This window comes from Emydura macquarii, unplaced genomic scaffold, assembly GCF_026122565.2.
Source record: "Emydura macquarii macquarii isolate MOO-44397 ecotype Brisbane River unplaced genomic scaffold, CSIRO-AGI_Emac_v2 contig_2681, whole genome shotgun sequence".
NCBI lineage: Eukaryota > Metazoa > Chordata > Testudines > Chelidae > Emydura > Emydura macquarii.
Window position 1 is genome coordinate 1,570,209 of NW_027132818.1, and position 16,766 is coordinate 1,586,974.

General features: G+C 44.7%; 1 protein-coding gene across 6 annotated transcripts in view; it reads right to left on the reverse strand.

Moving 5' to 3' along the window:
• The window catches only part of ITSN1 (intersectin 1), a 201,592-nt gene that overhangs the window by 112,909 nt on the left and 71,917 nt on the right, over positions 1-16,766 (reverse strand). For 5 of the 6 annotated variants that reach the window (XM_067565562.1, XM_067565564.1, XM_067565567.1 and 2 more), the window contains 4 exons: positions 13,663-13,842; positions 12,851-12,944; positions 9,249-9,349; positions 7,284-7,347 (listed from right to left, as the gene is read on the reverse strand). In XM_067565562.1, the coding sequence (XP_067421663.1) occupies positions 7,284-7,347; positions 9,249-9,349; positions 12,851-12,944; positions 13,663-13,842 (439 nt within the window). The remainder of the gene's footprint in view (positions 1-7,283; positions 7,348-9,248; positions 9,350-12,850; positions 12,945-13,662; positions 13,843-16,766) is intronic. The other variant, XM_067565566.1, reaches the window with a different exon arrangement.

The following is a 16,766-nucleotide window of genomic DNA, read 5'->3' on the forward strand; positions in this document are numbered from 1 at the left end:
AGATCTTCTGAGAATGGGGCATTCTGGATGTCTCAAATGTATAAGGCTTAATTTGTTTGCAGAATTTGGAAGACTACTAACCTATTCCTCCCCCACCACAGATCAAGATCTGTGCCATTGATCTCTTTAGTACGGCCATCCCCAGCATGGGCTCACAAACCCTATCTCCTATACACAACCACAGTAGTTCTACTTCCTGAGGATAAGCCTTGGGGAAGTGAGCAAGATACACTCAGAGAAATGTGAACTCCCTCTTTTAATCACAACAGAATGTTAGCAGGTTTGAAGGGCAAAACTACAAGTTATGTTTGGAACTTCTAGAATGTGTGAACTGTTCCCCTCCAGTCACCCCCAGTCATCCACACACTTCAAGCCCTGGCAGCAAGTATTAAATCTTTGGCTAGTGATCTTCTGGATTATTGGGTTGCCATTGCTTCTTATAGCAACTTTGTTAGGAAACGAAAGAAGAATCGTGAGTAACACACAGGGTTTGGCTCAGAAAGTAAGTGTGATAGAGCCACTACAGAACTGTGACAATATAGTACATCTTTGTGCAGGCAGGCTATTTCTAATCAGTTAAAATACACAGAAGTGGTATGGAGGCCATCTAAAAAGTCACAGAAGGTGACCCTGAACAACCAAGAACCAAAATATCAGTAAAATGACCACACAAAAAAAAAGCCACTATGCAGTTACAGAGCAAGATACAAGAATTTACTGAGGCTGAAGGAGAAATGAGAGGCCTGGCTGATTATGCTGATAGAATGCAATATTATTTTGACAGATAAGAATGCTGAAGGAAAAACACAAGAGAATCCTTTAAAGCACATCAAAAAGAAGCACTAACGCATTGAGTTTCTTCTGCCAGGCCACAACTAGGAATAAAAGGCAACTTTAGTGGCTACAGTTTTATTAATTATACATTTTCAAAAAACCACTTTTTTGTATTATGTCCTGGGGTATAATTTCACTACAGGTAAGAGAAAGAATGGCTTGTTTAAGAACAGCTAAAAAACAAAGCCAAATAAAAATGTTTTTAAACCACACAGAAGGTCAGGGATATGTTAAGTATCTAATGTAAAATAAACTCGAAGAATGCTTTTTATGAACCATTTCTTACATTTTATAAGAATTACCTGACATCAGAAAAATGCAATGGCAACTAATCCAATTCCTTTGATAAAGCCTATTATTAAATAGTAATGTTAATGTGTACAAATGTGCAGTTTTTAATAGATAGCTTGTGTAAAGCAAAAGAGAGCAAAAAGACAGCTACTAACTTTCTGTAACTGTTGTTCTGCGAGATGTGTTGCTCATGTCCATTCCACGCTAGATATGGGCATGCACCACATGTACCGGTGCCGAAGAACTTTTTCCTTCAGTGGTATCCATAGGGGCCAGCTCTGACGCCCTCTCAGTGGCACTGGAATGTGCTGACATATATGGTGCTGCTGGCCCCCCCTCCTTCTCAGTTCCTTCTTACCGGAACTCCATCTGCGGGGAAGGAGGGTGGGTTGTGGAATGGACATGAGCAACACATCTCGAACAACAACAGTTACAGAAGGTTAGTAACCATCTTTTCTTCGAGTGCTTGCTCATGTCCATTTCATGCTAGGTGATTAGCTAGCAGTAGCCTCTGGGTGGGCCAGGAGTTCATGGATGTACTGATTGCCAGAACGCTCTGCCAAAACTTGCATCGTCCCAAGTCTGCTGTATGATCGCACAGTGAGATGAGAAATTGCGTATGGAGGACGAAGTTGCAACCTTACAGATATCCTGAACTGGCACCAGAGCCAAGAAGGCCAATGAGGAGGCCTGGGCTCTCATTGAATGCGCTGTCAGAAAAGCTGGGGGCATGACCGTAGCCTGTTCGTAACACGTACGTATGCAGGAGGTGATCCAAGATGAGATCCTCTGAGATGACACCGGTTGGCCACAAAGAGCTGAGTCGACTTCCTGAAGGGTTTTGTCCTTTCCAGATAGAAGGCCCATGCTCGCCTTATGTCAAGGGTATGCAGACATCACTCCTCCTGGGAGCCATGGGGCTTAGGAAAGAATACTGGAAGAAAAATATCTTGGTTGACAAAAAACAGTGAAATGATTTTGGGTAGGAATGCAGGATGAGGCCTCAATTGGACCTTATCCTTATATAAAAAGCCTTGTAAGGAGGCTCAGAGGTCAGAGCCTTGATCTGAGACTTGTCTCACTGACATAATTGCCACCAGAAACGCGACCTTCCAGGACAAGTGAAGGAGGAGCAGGAGGTCATGGGTTTGAAGGGTGGCCCCATAAGTTTAGAGAGGACCAAGTTAAGGTCCCACGGGGGGACCGGGTCTCTAACATGCGGGAAGAGCTTTTCTAAGTCCTTTAAGAATCTAGTTGTCATTTCATGGGAGAAGACCAGGCTACCTTGGAGCCTTTCGTGGAAAACAGAGATCACTGCTAAGTGCGCCTTGATGGATGACAATGCCAGGCCTTGCTGTTTCAGGTCAAGTAAGTAGTACAGGATAGCTGGCAACAGGGCCAGAGATGGGGAAAGCTCACATTCCTGCACCCACGTGGAGAACCGCCTCCATTTTGCCAGGTAAGTGACCCAAATAGAAGGCTTCCTACTCTCCAGCAGGATCCTCTGAACCCGGGCTGAGTAAGATCATTCCTCCCGCTTTACCATGCGGCATCCACGCTGTCAGGTGCGGGGAGCTTAGGTTTGGGTGCAGCAGCCGACCGTGGTCCTGACAGATTAAGTCCGCACAGGCCGGGAGCGTCCAGGAAGAGGTCATGACAGGTTCATGAGCATGCCGAACCAGTGTTGATGTGGCCATGCTGGAGCGATCATTATGACATGCACCGTGTCCCTTTTGATCTTTATCAGGAACCGATGTACGGGAGGAATTGTGGGAAAAGCATACAGGAGCCCCCCCGACCATTGCAGAAGGAAGGCGTTGGATAGGGAGTCTCTGTTTTGCACCCTTAGGAAACAGAACAGCTGGCACTTCTTGTTCTGCCTGGTCACGAACAGGTCCACTTGAGGAGTTCCCCACCTTTGGAAGATAGCCCTTGCCACATCTGGGTGCAGAGACCATTCATGGTGAGAGAAGAAAGACCTGCTGAGGTGACCTGCAAGGGAGTTCTTGGCCCCGGTAGGTGAGCAGCCTCCAAGGTGATTGCATTCTCTACGCAGAAACTCCACAAGCTGAGTGCCTCCTGGCATAGAGCCAAAGAACATGCCTCTCCTTGCTTGTTGATGTAGTACATTGTCCATGTTGTCCGTCAGCATGCGTACTATCTTTCCTGCTATCTGGGGAAGGAACACCTCACAGGTGAGGCGAATTGCTCTGAGCTCCCTGACATTTATGTGCAGATGTAGATCCTTTACAGATCAGAGGCCCTGAGTTCTGCAATGGCCGAAATGAACCCCCAACCCAGGTCTGAAACGTCCAATACTAAGGTAAGTGAGGGGTGAGGTGCTGCGAATGGGACCCCTTCAATCATGTTTGACGGAACTGTCCACCAGGGTAGGGAGGTAAGTACCCAGGATGGAAGTGTGAGGACATGTCTATGTCATGTCTCGATGGGAAGTAGACTGATGCAAGCCAGGTTTGAAGGAGTCTGAGGTGGAGCTGAGCATGTCACACCACATACGTGCATGCCGCCATGTGACCCAGTAGCCTAAGCCACACCTACACCGTGGTGAGGGGGTGTGCCATGACTTGGCAAACCAGATCCGATAAGGCCTGAAATCTGGCCTTGGGTAGGAATCCTCAGGCCTTTGTGGTGTTGAGGAACATTCCAATGAATTCTATTTTCTGCACAGGGACTAAGGTGGACTTTTGTTCGTTCACTAACAGACCCAGATCTCCGCAGTTGCCAGTAACACTGTGATGTCATGCCAGATCTGACTCTCTGACAGACCCTAGATGAGCCAGTCATTGAGATACCAGAAAATCTGGATTCCCTGATGTCAGAGGTAAACTGTCACTACCGCCATACACTTTGTAAATACTCTTGGGGCGGTTGAAAGTCCAAAGGGGAGGGCTGCAAAATGATAGTGGCTGTTTCCCACAACGAACCTCAGGAAGCACCTGTGACCCTGGAAGATAGAAATATGGAAGTATGCGTCCTTTAGGTCGAGGGAGGCATACCAATCTCCCAGATCCAGGGAGGGAATAATGGAAGCCAAGGAGACCATACAGAACTTCACTTTCTTGAGGTATTTGTTGAGGCATCTCAAGTCCAGAACCAGAAAGTAGCATGAGTAGAACCTCTTTCTTCTGAAGAGGGACAGGGAAGAGGGGTGGGGAGGAGGAATTGGAGTGTAAATTGGAGAGTATATCCTGTCGCGATAGTACTTAGGACCCACTTGTCTGACATTATGGCTGACCACACAGGCAGGAAAAAGGAAAGGTGGTTTGAAAAGAGGCATTCTGGATCCTTTCTTGAGATTACTACTCCACCCCCAGGCGCATCCTCAAAAGTTTTGCCTTCTGTCTGGTGGATAGCAGCTCAAGGACGAGTGAGGGGCTGATGAAGACTGGCCTTGACAGCATCTAATTTCTGTTTCTCTTTTTGTAGGGCTTGCTCCTGGAATGGCCCAAGAAACAGTACTGATGCTGTGACCAGAAGTGTTTCCTGGATGCCTGATGGGTGTACAGACCCAGGGAGCGTAATGTGGCCCTGGAATCCTTCAGCCCATGTAACTTGGCATCCGTCTGATCCAAGAATAAAGATATGCTGTCAAATGGGAGATCCTGTATAGACTGCTGGACCATGGATGACAGACCGGGCGATTGGAGCCATGACACCCTTCTCATAGACACAGCCAACGCCATCATTCTGGCTGCTGAGTCTGCAGCATCGGAGGCCACCTAGAGAGAGGCCCTCACTATCGTTTCTCCTTCTCCCAGGATGGCCTGAAACTCCGACCTTGACTCCTGAGGCAGGGAGTTTGTGAACTTCGACATTGAATGCCAGACATTAAACACGTATCTCCCCAGCAATGCCTGTTGGTTCGAAATGTGGAGCTGCAAGCATGCCGTCGAATAAATCTTTCGCCTAAAGAGGTCCAGTTTCTTTGCCTCTATTTTTTGGGGTTGAGCCCGACTGTCCCTGCCTGTCATGCTCACTGGCAGCTGACACCACCAATGATCTGGGAGAAGGGTGGAAGTATAAGTATTCAAATCCCTTTGCAGGGACATAATACCTTCTCTCTGCCTGTTCAGAGGTTGGGGGGAGAGAGGATGGATTTTGCCTCAGGGTCTTCACCAGCTTTATGACCCTTTCGTGGACAGGGAGCGCCATCCTAGAGGGGGCTGCCGCCACCAAGATGTCAAATAGCAAGTCGATAAGGTCTTTCATTTCTTCCACCTTTAGACCCAGGTTGGCTGCCACCCATTTAAGGAGTTCCTGATGGGCCCATCACAGCTTCATCTGGAGATGAGGAGGATGCTGGTAGCAAGGGAGGTATGCAGCCGCTTCTCTGTGGCTTGTGCCTCTTCCAGCAAGGACCTTGGTATCCCCTTAGTCTGGGATAAGTCATCATCAGAATCTGGGGGACATCACTCTGTTATGACGGAGCGACGATCTGATGCCCCGGAGACCGACCAGTGCCAGAATGCAGAAGCAGTGGGGAACCCCCATGGGTTCCAAAACCGCCAGTGTCCCAGCACACTACATGGTTGGCCAGATACCTGGTGGAACGATGGGAGGGAACCCCATCGTTGCAGCTGACCGCCCACAAATCCCATGAGAAGGACCTTCCTCCGGGTCGGATTCCAAAGCGGATGACCATGGCGGTGCCGTCCTTGCTTCCGGTTCCTTATGGCACTGGGGGCAATGCTCCAGTGCCAGGGAGCGGTACCGAGGTACCGGCAAATGGGGCTGCGACTCTCCAGAAGGCCGGTGCCATGCGGTCCTATACTCCCAATTCCTTGAGCGGGACCTTGAGATCAGGTAACAGTCCGGGAACCCGATGTTCCACGCTGATGCTCTGCTGAGCAGTGTCATGAAGCTTGCAAACTGCCCTCCGAGCTCTGCCTGCTACTGTGCAGGGAGGCTTGCGGTGCTGTCAGTGACCGGTGCCGAGGTGTTGGCGGGCACCGTGGTGATGAGCCATATGATGATACCGATGACATGACAGGGGCTCTGACTGAGGGATTTCCCCTTGAGCTATCTCTAGCCAACAAGTCCTGTACAGCATCTCGGCGACCGGATCTGTTCTCTCGGGGAGTGGGCATCACCGGGAGAGACGGTAGGTCTGTCGCTGCCTGGAAGGTCTCAGGCATGGATGGAACTACTAGGTGCTGGGACCCACTTTCATCACCTGGTGTGGGAGCCCGGGAAGGACTGGGAACTCTAGGAGGTGAGGCCAACACCGCTCCCAACTGCAGAGAACATGAGTAGCCTGCCTTGGGTCTTGCCTTGTTGTTCATCCGCAACTTGCTCCTTTGGGCAGGGAACGCCCCCCCATCACTGTGGGTTTTCCTGTGCTGCTTCTTTGGAGTCAGCGACGGGGAACGGTGCCGGGATGAATCCGGTGCAGCTGCTGACACCGCACTTCTTGACGACGACACTGTGCTCGGTGCTGAGCCTGAGTGACCGGGGTCAGACATCAGTCTAAGTGCTGATTCGATGAGAAGAGCCGTTAATCTGATAGCACGGTCTTTCTTAGTGCGGGGTTTGAAGTTCCTACAAATCCTGCACTTTTCTTTTATATGCTCCTCGCCCAGATACTTGAGGAAACTCTGGTGAGGGTCGCTCATAGCCATCGGCTTCTTGCAGGCTTCGCAAGGCTTGAAGCCTGGGGAGTGGGGCATGCCCCAACCCCCTGGCTGTCCCGGGTAAACAGACAGTCCTTAAGTGCTAAGAGTTACTAAAACCGAATAAAATTCACTAAAACTGGTAAACTTCAACTGCAGAACTATATACAATACAAAGGAGAGCAAAACCACCGAGGAGCTGCTTGCTGAGGCAAGGACGTTTCAGCATCGTCACAGGCGGTAAGAAGGAACTGAGGGGGTAGGGGGCCGGCAGCGCCCTATATACTGGCGCATTCAAGCACCACTGCAGAGGGCGCCAGAGCCGGCCACTATGGATACTACTGAGGGAAAAAGTTCTCCGGCACCGGTGCATGAGGCACACACACCCCTAGCGTGGAATGGACATGAGCAAGCACTTGAAGAATTTAACAGGTTAGCAGTTGGAGTGGAGCAGGAGAGAAGAAAGAGTATAATTCGGAGTGATAAGTACAATTTCTGATTGAGAAAAGTTAAAGAAACCATCTTTACCATATTGTAGCTAACTGAGCCTGTGGCAAGCTTGATTGCATAAGGATGGTTCTTGCTTGTGGACCTAACAAATTTAGAACAAGGGTTAAGAAATAAACAATAAAAAAAAAAAAAAAATCAGCAAACATTCATTCCAGAGCAGAACTCAATTTTGAGAGTCTGGCCAGGAAAACATCAATTCTCTATGTGTTCAGGGCTGAACAAACTATTATTCAGAACAAGCTGTTACAATGGTCAAGAGGGAAGTTATTTTAAAAGAATATTTAATATTAAGGAATGCTGCAAGGGTTAGTAATCCCACATTTCATGTACCCTTTTCCACTGCACAGGAAGTTTTCTATCATGATGGGGAAAATGTCTCTCATGAAAGGGATGCATAAAGCTTTATACTGCCACCCATATCCTTTGCAGGCGTCAGTTTGACACAACCAATTCCATACCCGGCAATAAACTCTTAGGATGACATATGGGTGAGGGAGGATTCCTGTACATTCTCAGTGCCTCACCTGATTTGGGGTGGGCTCTCTCTTGGGTGACAGAGGCAACTGAACATGGTCTGAAGAGAAAACTTCTTGTTGACAGCCTACCAGCCAGGTGAAAGTGTTAATCGTTTCTCAACACTTTCACTCGAAAGGCCTCCTCACCTGCTTGGTTGGTTGTCAACAAGGAGTAAGGGGGACAAGAAGAATCCCACAATTATCAGAGGCCTTTCCTCTTTGGGTGGTCAATGGGGATTAGGAACCCTGTCCGACTACACAGCAGGATAAGACAATTACATTCTGGGGCCTGGATCTCAGAGTCATAGTTAGAGTTTAGGGCAAGAAAGGACCACCAGATGATCTAGTCTGAACTCCTACAATCACAGGTCACTAAACCCCATTCAGTTACCCCTGTACTGAACCCAATAACTTGGATTAGACTAAACTATTACAGCCTTCAGGACACTAAGATATTGTATACTCCCGGCAGAGAATAGGATCTAACAGTCTCCCCCTATTGGAACCTTCTGATCATCTTACTATAGCCGTAAACCTGTAGTAATTTATATAGCCTTGAGACAGGGGAAAGTAAAAACACCCCTTGAGACAGGGGAAAGTAAACAGGTGTTGCACTATTTCTGCTCATGGAGATGATAGGTTTGTTTCTCACCTTTTATATATCTAGTTGACTGTATGCAAAGCTGGCTTATAGCTGTTTGGGATTAATATGTCCCACCATAAAACTATATAATTTGTGGGGTGGAAATAGGCCCTAAAATACCCAAATCTAATTTTACATGTTATTCCCCACACAAACAGTTCCATTAACTTTATAAATAAAATCTAGGCCAGCACATAGCAACCACCTTACAATAAAACAGTGTGAAAGCAAGAGTGTGGGGAGGAAACAATTTAGCAAGAAGTTAATGGAAATTGCAGGTGCCCAGTACCTCTCATAATCCTATGGAGGATCATAATATGGCTTTGAAACTTCCTTCCCCAACCCTCGCCCATTTTACTAAGCCTGTCTGCACGTGGAAGTTAGTATGCAGCAAACTAAGGTTTGAATTTATGGCACACTACCTACTCTGTACTAACTCCCCAAGTGGACAATCTGACTGTGCACTCAAGGTGTCCTTGAGTGGGCTCTTTTAGTGCACAGTCAGAGGGTCCACTTGGGGAGTTAGTGCAGAGTAGTTATTGTGCCTAAATTCACACTCTAATTTGCTGCATGCTAATTTCCCTGTGTAAACAAGTCCTAAGTAGCAACTATTCACAGCTGATCATCTGTTTGCTCTCAATTGTAATCAAGGGGCAGATGGAAATCATAAATATAGAAAATAAGCATTTTTTCCCCCAACTAGAAAGTTACTCATTTCAGTATGTGAATTCTATCTCTCTCCTTCTGTAATTCAAGCACCACATTAATAGACAAATGGAAGCAAAAAATAGTCTAAAAATAATAGCATAAAAATTGTTCTAATACCTGTTAAGTGTCCACTCATGGTTTTATCATGGCTATTGAACAGCTGCCTATACTTCAGTCTTGATGACTGAGGAACAGCCCATTCTGCCCCAGGAGGCACACTGGAATTAGGAGAGAGAAAAATATCAATGACATTTAAATGTTTCAAGCTACAGGAGGACAGACTGAAGTGCTGCTCAAAGTTCAAGTTTTATATCTGAATTTGTTCTTTCAACAATTTTTCCCATCTCTTTCTTCAAAAACATTACACTATTGAAGCTGTGGTTGAGAACAGTTACCCATTTCCACATTTTAAAAGCATGTTTCTTATTCCACATTAGGCCAAATATTCATCCTTGTCATAGATAGCTGTGCTTTTTCGGAAAGGTACAGAAGTAAATAGTCTAAATGCTTTGGAAGACCCAAGACACACAAAATCTTTGTTCAGTTATATGGTTGGAAACATCTCCATGTAGTTGGTAGAAATAGCATCTTATCTTATGCTAACCTTAACCAGCTGTCTTTCCAGTCAAGCAGCCAACCACCCAGAGGCTGATTAGGAAAAACAAATTAAAACTTGCTGAAAAGAAACAGAGCTAAGAGAAAATACAAGCATTTTAAAATAAACTGAATTTCTTTGAAAGGCATTCAACTGACAAGCAATAAGATGCAAGTGCAATTTATCCACAGAACAGTAATAGGTTAGCTATTTGCTTTGCAGAGACAGTTTCACCATGTTAGCTTGCCAATATGTCTCAGTACAAAGAACTGGAGAAAGCAGGTATAGGAATGAAATGCTTCATCCCCATTTAAACCTCTGTTAAGATTGCCAAAAAATGCCAGGATACTAGGACACAGTAAAAATTGGACGGCGACAGTCCAATTCCTTTCAAATACACTGCTGATCAGATTGCATAGCAATGACTTTCCCTATGGACCTGAGAAGGACTGAAACAAGTATCCTGGTAGTGACTCATATTTCATTCTAACATTGCTTAGGCCAGTCTGTACCGCTTATTCTCCCCCTTTACTCAAACTACATGTTTATTTTAAATTGAAGTTGTTTAACTAGTAAGCTCCTTTTAATCTTAAAAAGCACATCTATATTTTGCACTGGAATACAAAATAGCAATAAGCCAAATCTTTATTTAAGTGATAAAAGGTGACAAAAATTTTTAAAATATCGATCACTGAAAACCCACCATATTTGTGTGCATTTGTCTCCCACAATATCATCTTCTTGTTTATTCCCTGTTTTGGATACCTGCGGTGACGGATGTGGTGCTGCTATGTAATAATCTAAGAATTCTAAGATGTAATAATTTTATGTACACTGTATGTGTAATTGTCAGTGAAGTGAAGTTATTGAATAATGGATTACAAGACTTTCTTGTATTGATCTAGCTTAATAAGGGGCTGTGAGAAAAACAAGCATAAAAGCAACACAATGGATCTAGATAAGTATCCTCCACAAAAACACTAAACCAGGCATGGGCAAACTTTTTGGCTTGAGGGTCACATTTGGGTATAGAAATTGTATGGCGGGCCACGTGGTGGGAGAAGGGCAGGGGAAGGAGCAGGGCCAGGAGGGTGGAGCAGCCACCATGCTCCAGCCAGGGTGCCGCTGGGCCCACATAGTGGGAGAAGGGCAGGGGGAAGGGTCAGGGCCAGGAGCGGGGAGTGGCCGACACGCTCCTGCCAGGCCCAGCAGGAGGGCCTGATGAAAGGTTCAGACAGGCCATGTGGCCCGTGGGCCATAGTTTTCCCACCGCTGCACTAAGCAGTCAAAAAGGGAGGAATGGGGGAGATGTCAATTGTGAGGGAGTATCACAAGGGGGCATAGGCTGACACAGAGAGCAGCTCTATGGAGGGAATCTGAAGAAAATGGACCTTTTCCAGCCCCCTGCAATGTTAAGCTTTAGGGAGGCAACAATGTGTAGAGACTAGTTTATTGTTTTAAGATCTATTCTCTAAAATATTTTATTTCTAAGTAAATATTACTTCGGTAACCAGTGGATAGACAGCCTTCTTAAAGCTTTGTCACTGTTCCAGAAGGAACAGAACTGCAGATAAGTCAGGCCTGCTGAGATAATCATGACAGATCACAGGGAACTGCAACCCAGGGCTCAAGTCTGAGAAGGTATGTCTACAGCACATTTTGAAGCCTGTGGTGGGAGCAAGCACTGCAGCCCAGGTCAGACTCCGACTAATGGGGTTCATGCTAGAACACTAAAAAAAGTTCTCTCATCAGAAAATGCCAATTAATCAAAACCAAAACTTTGTGGACCATACCTGTTTCAATGATGGAATTTCTGATCAAAATGAGAGACCTCAGTCACCCCAGAATAGCCAATAACCTGATGGTTAGGGCATTCTATCTGACTCAGAACACGGATTTGACCCTGGGTCTCCCAATTCCCAAGTGCCTGCCTTCATTGCTGGATTACAGAGTCAGTCATCTCCGGCCCAGTGATTACTATTTATATATTAGAACAGCTCCAGCAGGAGATATTGAGACACCCATCTCAGAATAGCCTGCCCAGTCTCCCATTATCCCCCAGCTCAAAACTTCAAAAGGCCTCAGGCTCATCTCAATATGGAACAGGAAATTTTTTGAAATCTCAAAGGTTTTACAGGATAGGAAAACCATTTTTTACTCAGTTCTACAAGAGACCAGGGAGTAAGAGGTGCAGTTCGCCTTGTAATTGTGACAGCTGTCTTAAAGAATATCCAGTTCTTTTAGCTAAGGAGTCCTGGATTTCAATCATTATAACTTTGCATTGGCTGGAGGGGTACTCTCCCCTCTCCCATGCTGCTTCCACAGTGCTCCCCACAATATTTTGAGACAAAAAAGGTTGCAAGGCATTTTTAATCTCATTTACAGACAAGTAACAGTGACATTTAGCATCTAACATTGTGACACAAAATAAATTTTCACCGACAATTTACCTGGAAAGCTAAGATTAAAAGCCAAACAAAATTTAAAACACTTAAAAATCAAATGTGAAGAAAAAATTACTTTCTTCCCTGAATTCTACAGGAATTGTGAGCAAGTGTTCAGTCCTCAACACTATATTGCAACTATTAGTTCCCTTCCCCCATTAAAGTTCTATTTAAGTCAAATATTGTGTGTCTCCTTGGACCATGCTGAAAAGTGTTAATAAAGTCTTACATACAAGTAAAAAACACTTACAAGAAAGAGTTCGTCTCTGGACACAACTCCAACAATTCCCACATTTTAATATTTTACTTCTGAAACTACTTCTCTAAGAAAAACTAAGTATTATCTTTCCACAGCAAAAAGGAGTGGCCTTGTGATATGAAACAAACTAGATTAGGCTCACTTTAGGCATGCACTTTTCTGTACACACTCAAAAACCTCACCTGACTTGAAACTTTTAAAACAGTTAAACGCTATATTTCATGGTTTGCAACTAATTTGGTATTTCACATTTAATAAAGATATCCTATAAAACCTCTGAAGTAATAACTTGACAAGACTTGATTTTCTTAAGTAAAGAAGTTAAGACTTTAATGAAGAATGGTATTAACCTTAGAGTGTAAGGCAGTACTAGCTGCTACAGCATATTTCACACATGCACATACACTGCGCACTAACTTACCTAGCCACATCAAATGATTGTGCCTTTTGCAGTTTAGTGTTTAATTGCGACCCGGGTCCAGATCTACTAAAGGAAGAACTCTTTGGCAATGTGGCTGTAATAATAATAAATAAGTGTTAATATTGAAAAGTAAAGTTGAAACATGTCTATCATTGTGAATTGTACAAATAATTAAGTGCGAACATCACAAACCAAGTATTATGATTGGTTTGTTTAAGCAATGTCCCAATAGAAACATAAATTAGTAACTTCTCCTCTGCTCCACAAAAAAAATAGAACACACATCACCTGCATGACTTCCTGCATTTGCATTCTTTATATAAATCTGGTTGACAAATTAAAGAGCAATTTACTTTATAAAATAAAAATTGGAATTCTTTTGATTATTTTAAAAATACCAGAATACACAGAATAGTATTATCTTAATGGTTACAAATAGGTAAGGTGTACCGATTTATAGGTACCAATTCAGGTTGATGGGCAAGCTAACTTTATTGGACTTTTACTAGAGTGCTTACATTTTGTTGATGATGATTGTCAGTTTGTGTATAGAAATATCTGAAGAATCTAAGTTTTAAATGATAATAAACCTAGATTTCTTCTACTGAAGGTTTAATTTTTTTTGTTTTAGGATAAAAAAGTTTTAAACCTATTTGAATTAATCCAATTTAAGTGTAGTCCTTAAATAAAAAAATTCTTTAAAGTAATAACAGTTAATAATGCCATATTCTTGCTTTTTGGATACAAACAAAATTGTTCAACAATCTGTTAACAGACAAAAAGTAAATAGGTAGTGTTAGTATGCAGCATACCAGGATGAGCAAAAGCAGGCAGAGGCTGTATAATAGCAGGAGCTCCATTAGCCAGGGGAGGCACTGCTGCTGAAGAAACAGAAGATACTAAAGGTGGAGACATTCCTACTACTGGAATGGATGCCATTGGTACTGGGGCTACAGCTGTAAGAGATGGCATGCTGGCAATGCCCCCAATACCTGCGTACAAGAAAAAGTAGATTTTTCTAATTTATAATCATTTGTATCAAAATATAATTTAAGAAGTTTGCAGACTGCAGAGTTATACAACAGTAAACCTAGAATTAGGCAGCAGGTTGAGGTGAAGATAAAAACTCTAAAAAACCTCAGAGTTACTAATCCCTCAGTTAGTAGGGGCAACATGAAATGGCTTAGGGAGAAGGGCACAACATGTGATAGTGTATAGGATTATGTAACTGCAATGCTAACCAAAGAAATACCAGAATTTGCTTTAGAAAAAGTTGGTCACTGTGTGCTAGATGAAGAGCAGCACTGTCAAATATAAGTGGGTAGAGAACCCAAAATCTACCTTTAGCAACCCTCTAAAAAGAATGAGTTTTGGGAGAGCTGCTTGCAGCCTACTGTCAAAACAAAACAAGGCAAACCTAGTAGGGCAAAGCACAGTAATGAGATTTTAGGTATGAGCACAGCTGCATAGATGACAGATGGAGATCAGGGAGATTCAGCGATGCCACTAAGGAAGAGGTCAGGCTGCATGCACATGTCTACAGTGGGCTAAGAGAAGAAAACCTAATTATTTGCTGGATTTCTTGCTTCATAATAAGTTAATTTCAATCTTTGTTGTGCCTTTTTCCCCCCCCTTACATCCAGTATTTGTTCTGTTGAAATTCACTGAACCATTATGGCCCCAGATGAAGTTTTATAAACCAAACAGTAAAAGTGGGGGGGGGGGGGAGGAGGAGGAGGATGATAACTAATGAGCACGGATACCCAGGCTTTAAAAGGCAAGAGTTCTGTTGTAACATTTACTAAATAAATTAATTATTTAATTCCCTTTTTATGGTAATCACACTTATCAGGCATCTAAATATCATGAGATGTTGCAAGCTAAAGGTTACATGTAAAGTGGTTATCAACACCAGAATGCAGAAGAAACTCAAAAGATTAAGCAGGAGATCCCAGACTCTGTCCCACCCATTTATTTTAAGCAATCTATTTCAATCCTGTGTTATCCAGTCCTTCCTTGGTGTCATGACCACTTCAGCAATACCAGTTACAAGAACAAGAGAAGCCATAGCCAGTCTGGCTATTACTAAGGCCACTCTTTGCATAGTCCAACAGGGCTGCTCAGACACTTCTTTTCCTTCATGCTGCTTTTCCTGGAGATGGTCGCAGCAGCAGCATGGAGAGTAGGAAGAACCAGACCTCACTTTCTTCTGCAAACAAGTTCCAGCTCCTTCTGGGGGATTCCCAGGCATTCCCAGGCCAGCTGGGAGATATAATCCCTCCAGCGTGTCTTGGGTCGGCCTCGGAACCTCCTCCCAGTGGGATATGCCTGGTATAGTTCCAAAGGAAGTCTACCGGGGGGCATCCTTATCAGGTACTCAAACCACCTCAGCTGCTTCCTCTCATCCGTAGGAGTAGCAACTCTACTCCAAGCCTCTCCTGAATAGTTGAGCCCCTCAACCTATCTCGGAGAGTCAGCTCAGCCACCCTGCAGAGAAACCTCATTTCCTCTGCTTGTTCCCACGATAAAATGGTTACTAACCCTCTGTAACGGTTGTTCTTCGACATGTGTTGCTCATGTCCATTCCATGTCAGGTGTGTGGTTGTGCACCACATTCACCGGTGCCAGAGGTTTTTTCCTCAGTGGTATCTGTAGGACTGGCTCTTGTGCCCTCTGTAGTGGCGCGCCAGTATATAGGGTGCCACTTCTCTCTCAGTTCCTTCTTGCTGGAACTCTGACAGAGAAGGCAGGAGGGTGTGGAATGGACATGAACAACACATCTTGAAGAACAGTTACAGAAAGTTAGTAATCGTCTTTTCTTCTTCAAGTGCTTGCACGCGTCCATTCCATGTTTACTGTTAGGTGACTGACAAGCAGTACCCTCTGGAGGTGGGCCAGGAGTTCATAGATATGCTGTCTGCAAAACCGCCCTGCCAAAGCCCATATCTCGTGCCTGCTGCATGATAGCATAGTGGGCTGCGTAGGTAAGCACAGAGGACCAAGTAGCGGCCTTACAGATATCCTATATTGGCACTTGGCCTAAGAAAGCCACCGAGGAGGCCTGAGCTCTCTTCAAGTGGGCTGTCAGAGTAGCTGAGAGTATGACCGTAGCCTGCTCATAGCAAGTACATATACAGGAGGTGATCCAAGAGGAAATTCTTTGTGATGAAACCGGCTGACTTTTCATGCAATTGGCTACCGCTACAAAGAGGGGAGCTGACCTCTGGAAAGGTTTAGTCCTTTCTATATAAAATGCCAACACCCATCTGATGTCTAGAGTGTGTAGGCATTGATCCTCCTGAGAGCTGTGAGGCTTGGGAAAGAATACTAGCAGGAAGATGTCCTGGTTAATGTGAAACTGAGACACAACCTCAGGCAGAAACTCTGGATGGGGCCTCAACTAGACCTTGTATTTGTAAAATACAGTAAAGACTATGACAAAACCACTGAGGAGTTGCTTGCCAAGGCAAGGACGTACCAGCACCATCCCAGGCGGTAAGAAGGAACTGAGAGGGATGGGGTCCGGCAGCGCCCTACACACTGACACGTATGTGCGCCACTGCAGAGCCACTACAGCTGGACATATGGATACCTCTGAGGGAAAAATCTCTGGCACCAATGCACATGGCGTGCACACATCCCTAACGTGGATTGGACATGATCAAGCACTCGAAGAACTCACCCTTTTAGTCATTACCCAAAGTTCATGACCATAGGCAAGGATGGGGACATAAACTGCCCTGTAAATTGAGAGCTTTGTCCAAAAACTTAGTTCCCGCTTCACCACCACAGATTGGTACAGCCCTTGTATCACTGCTGTCTCCGCATTAATCCGCCGGTCAATCTCCCGCTCATCATCACTCGTGAACATGATCCTACCTACTTAAACTCTTCCACAAAGGGCAGCTGCTCCCCC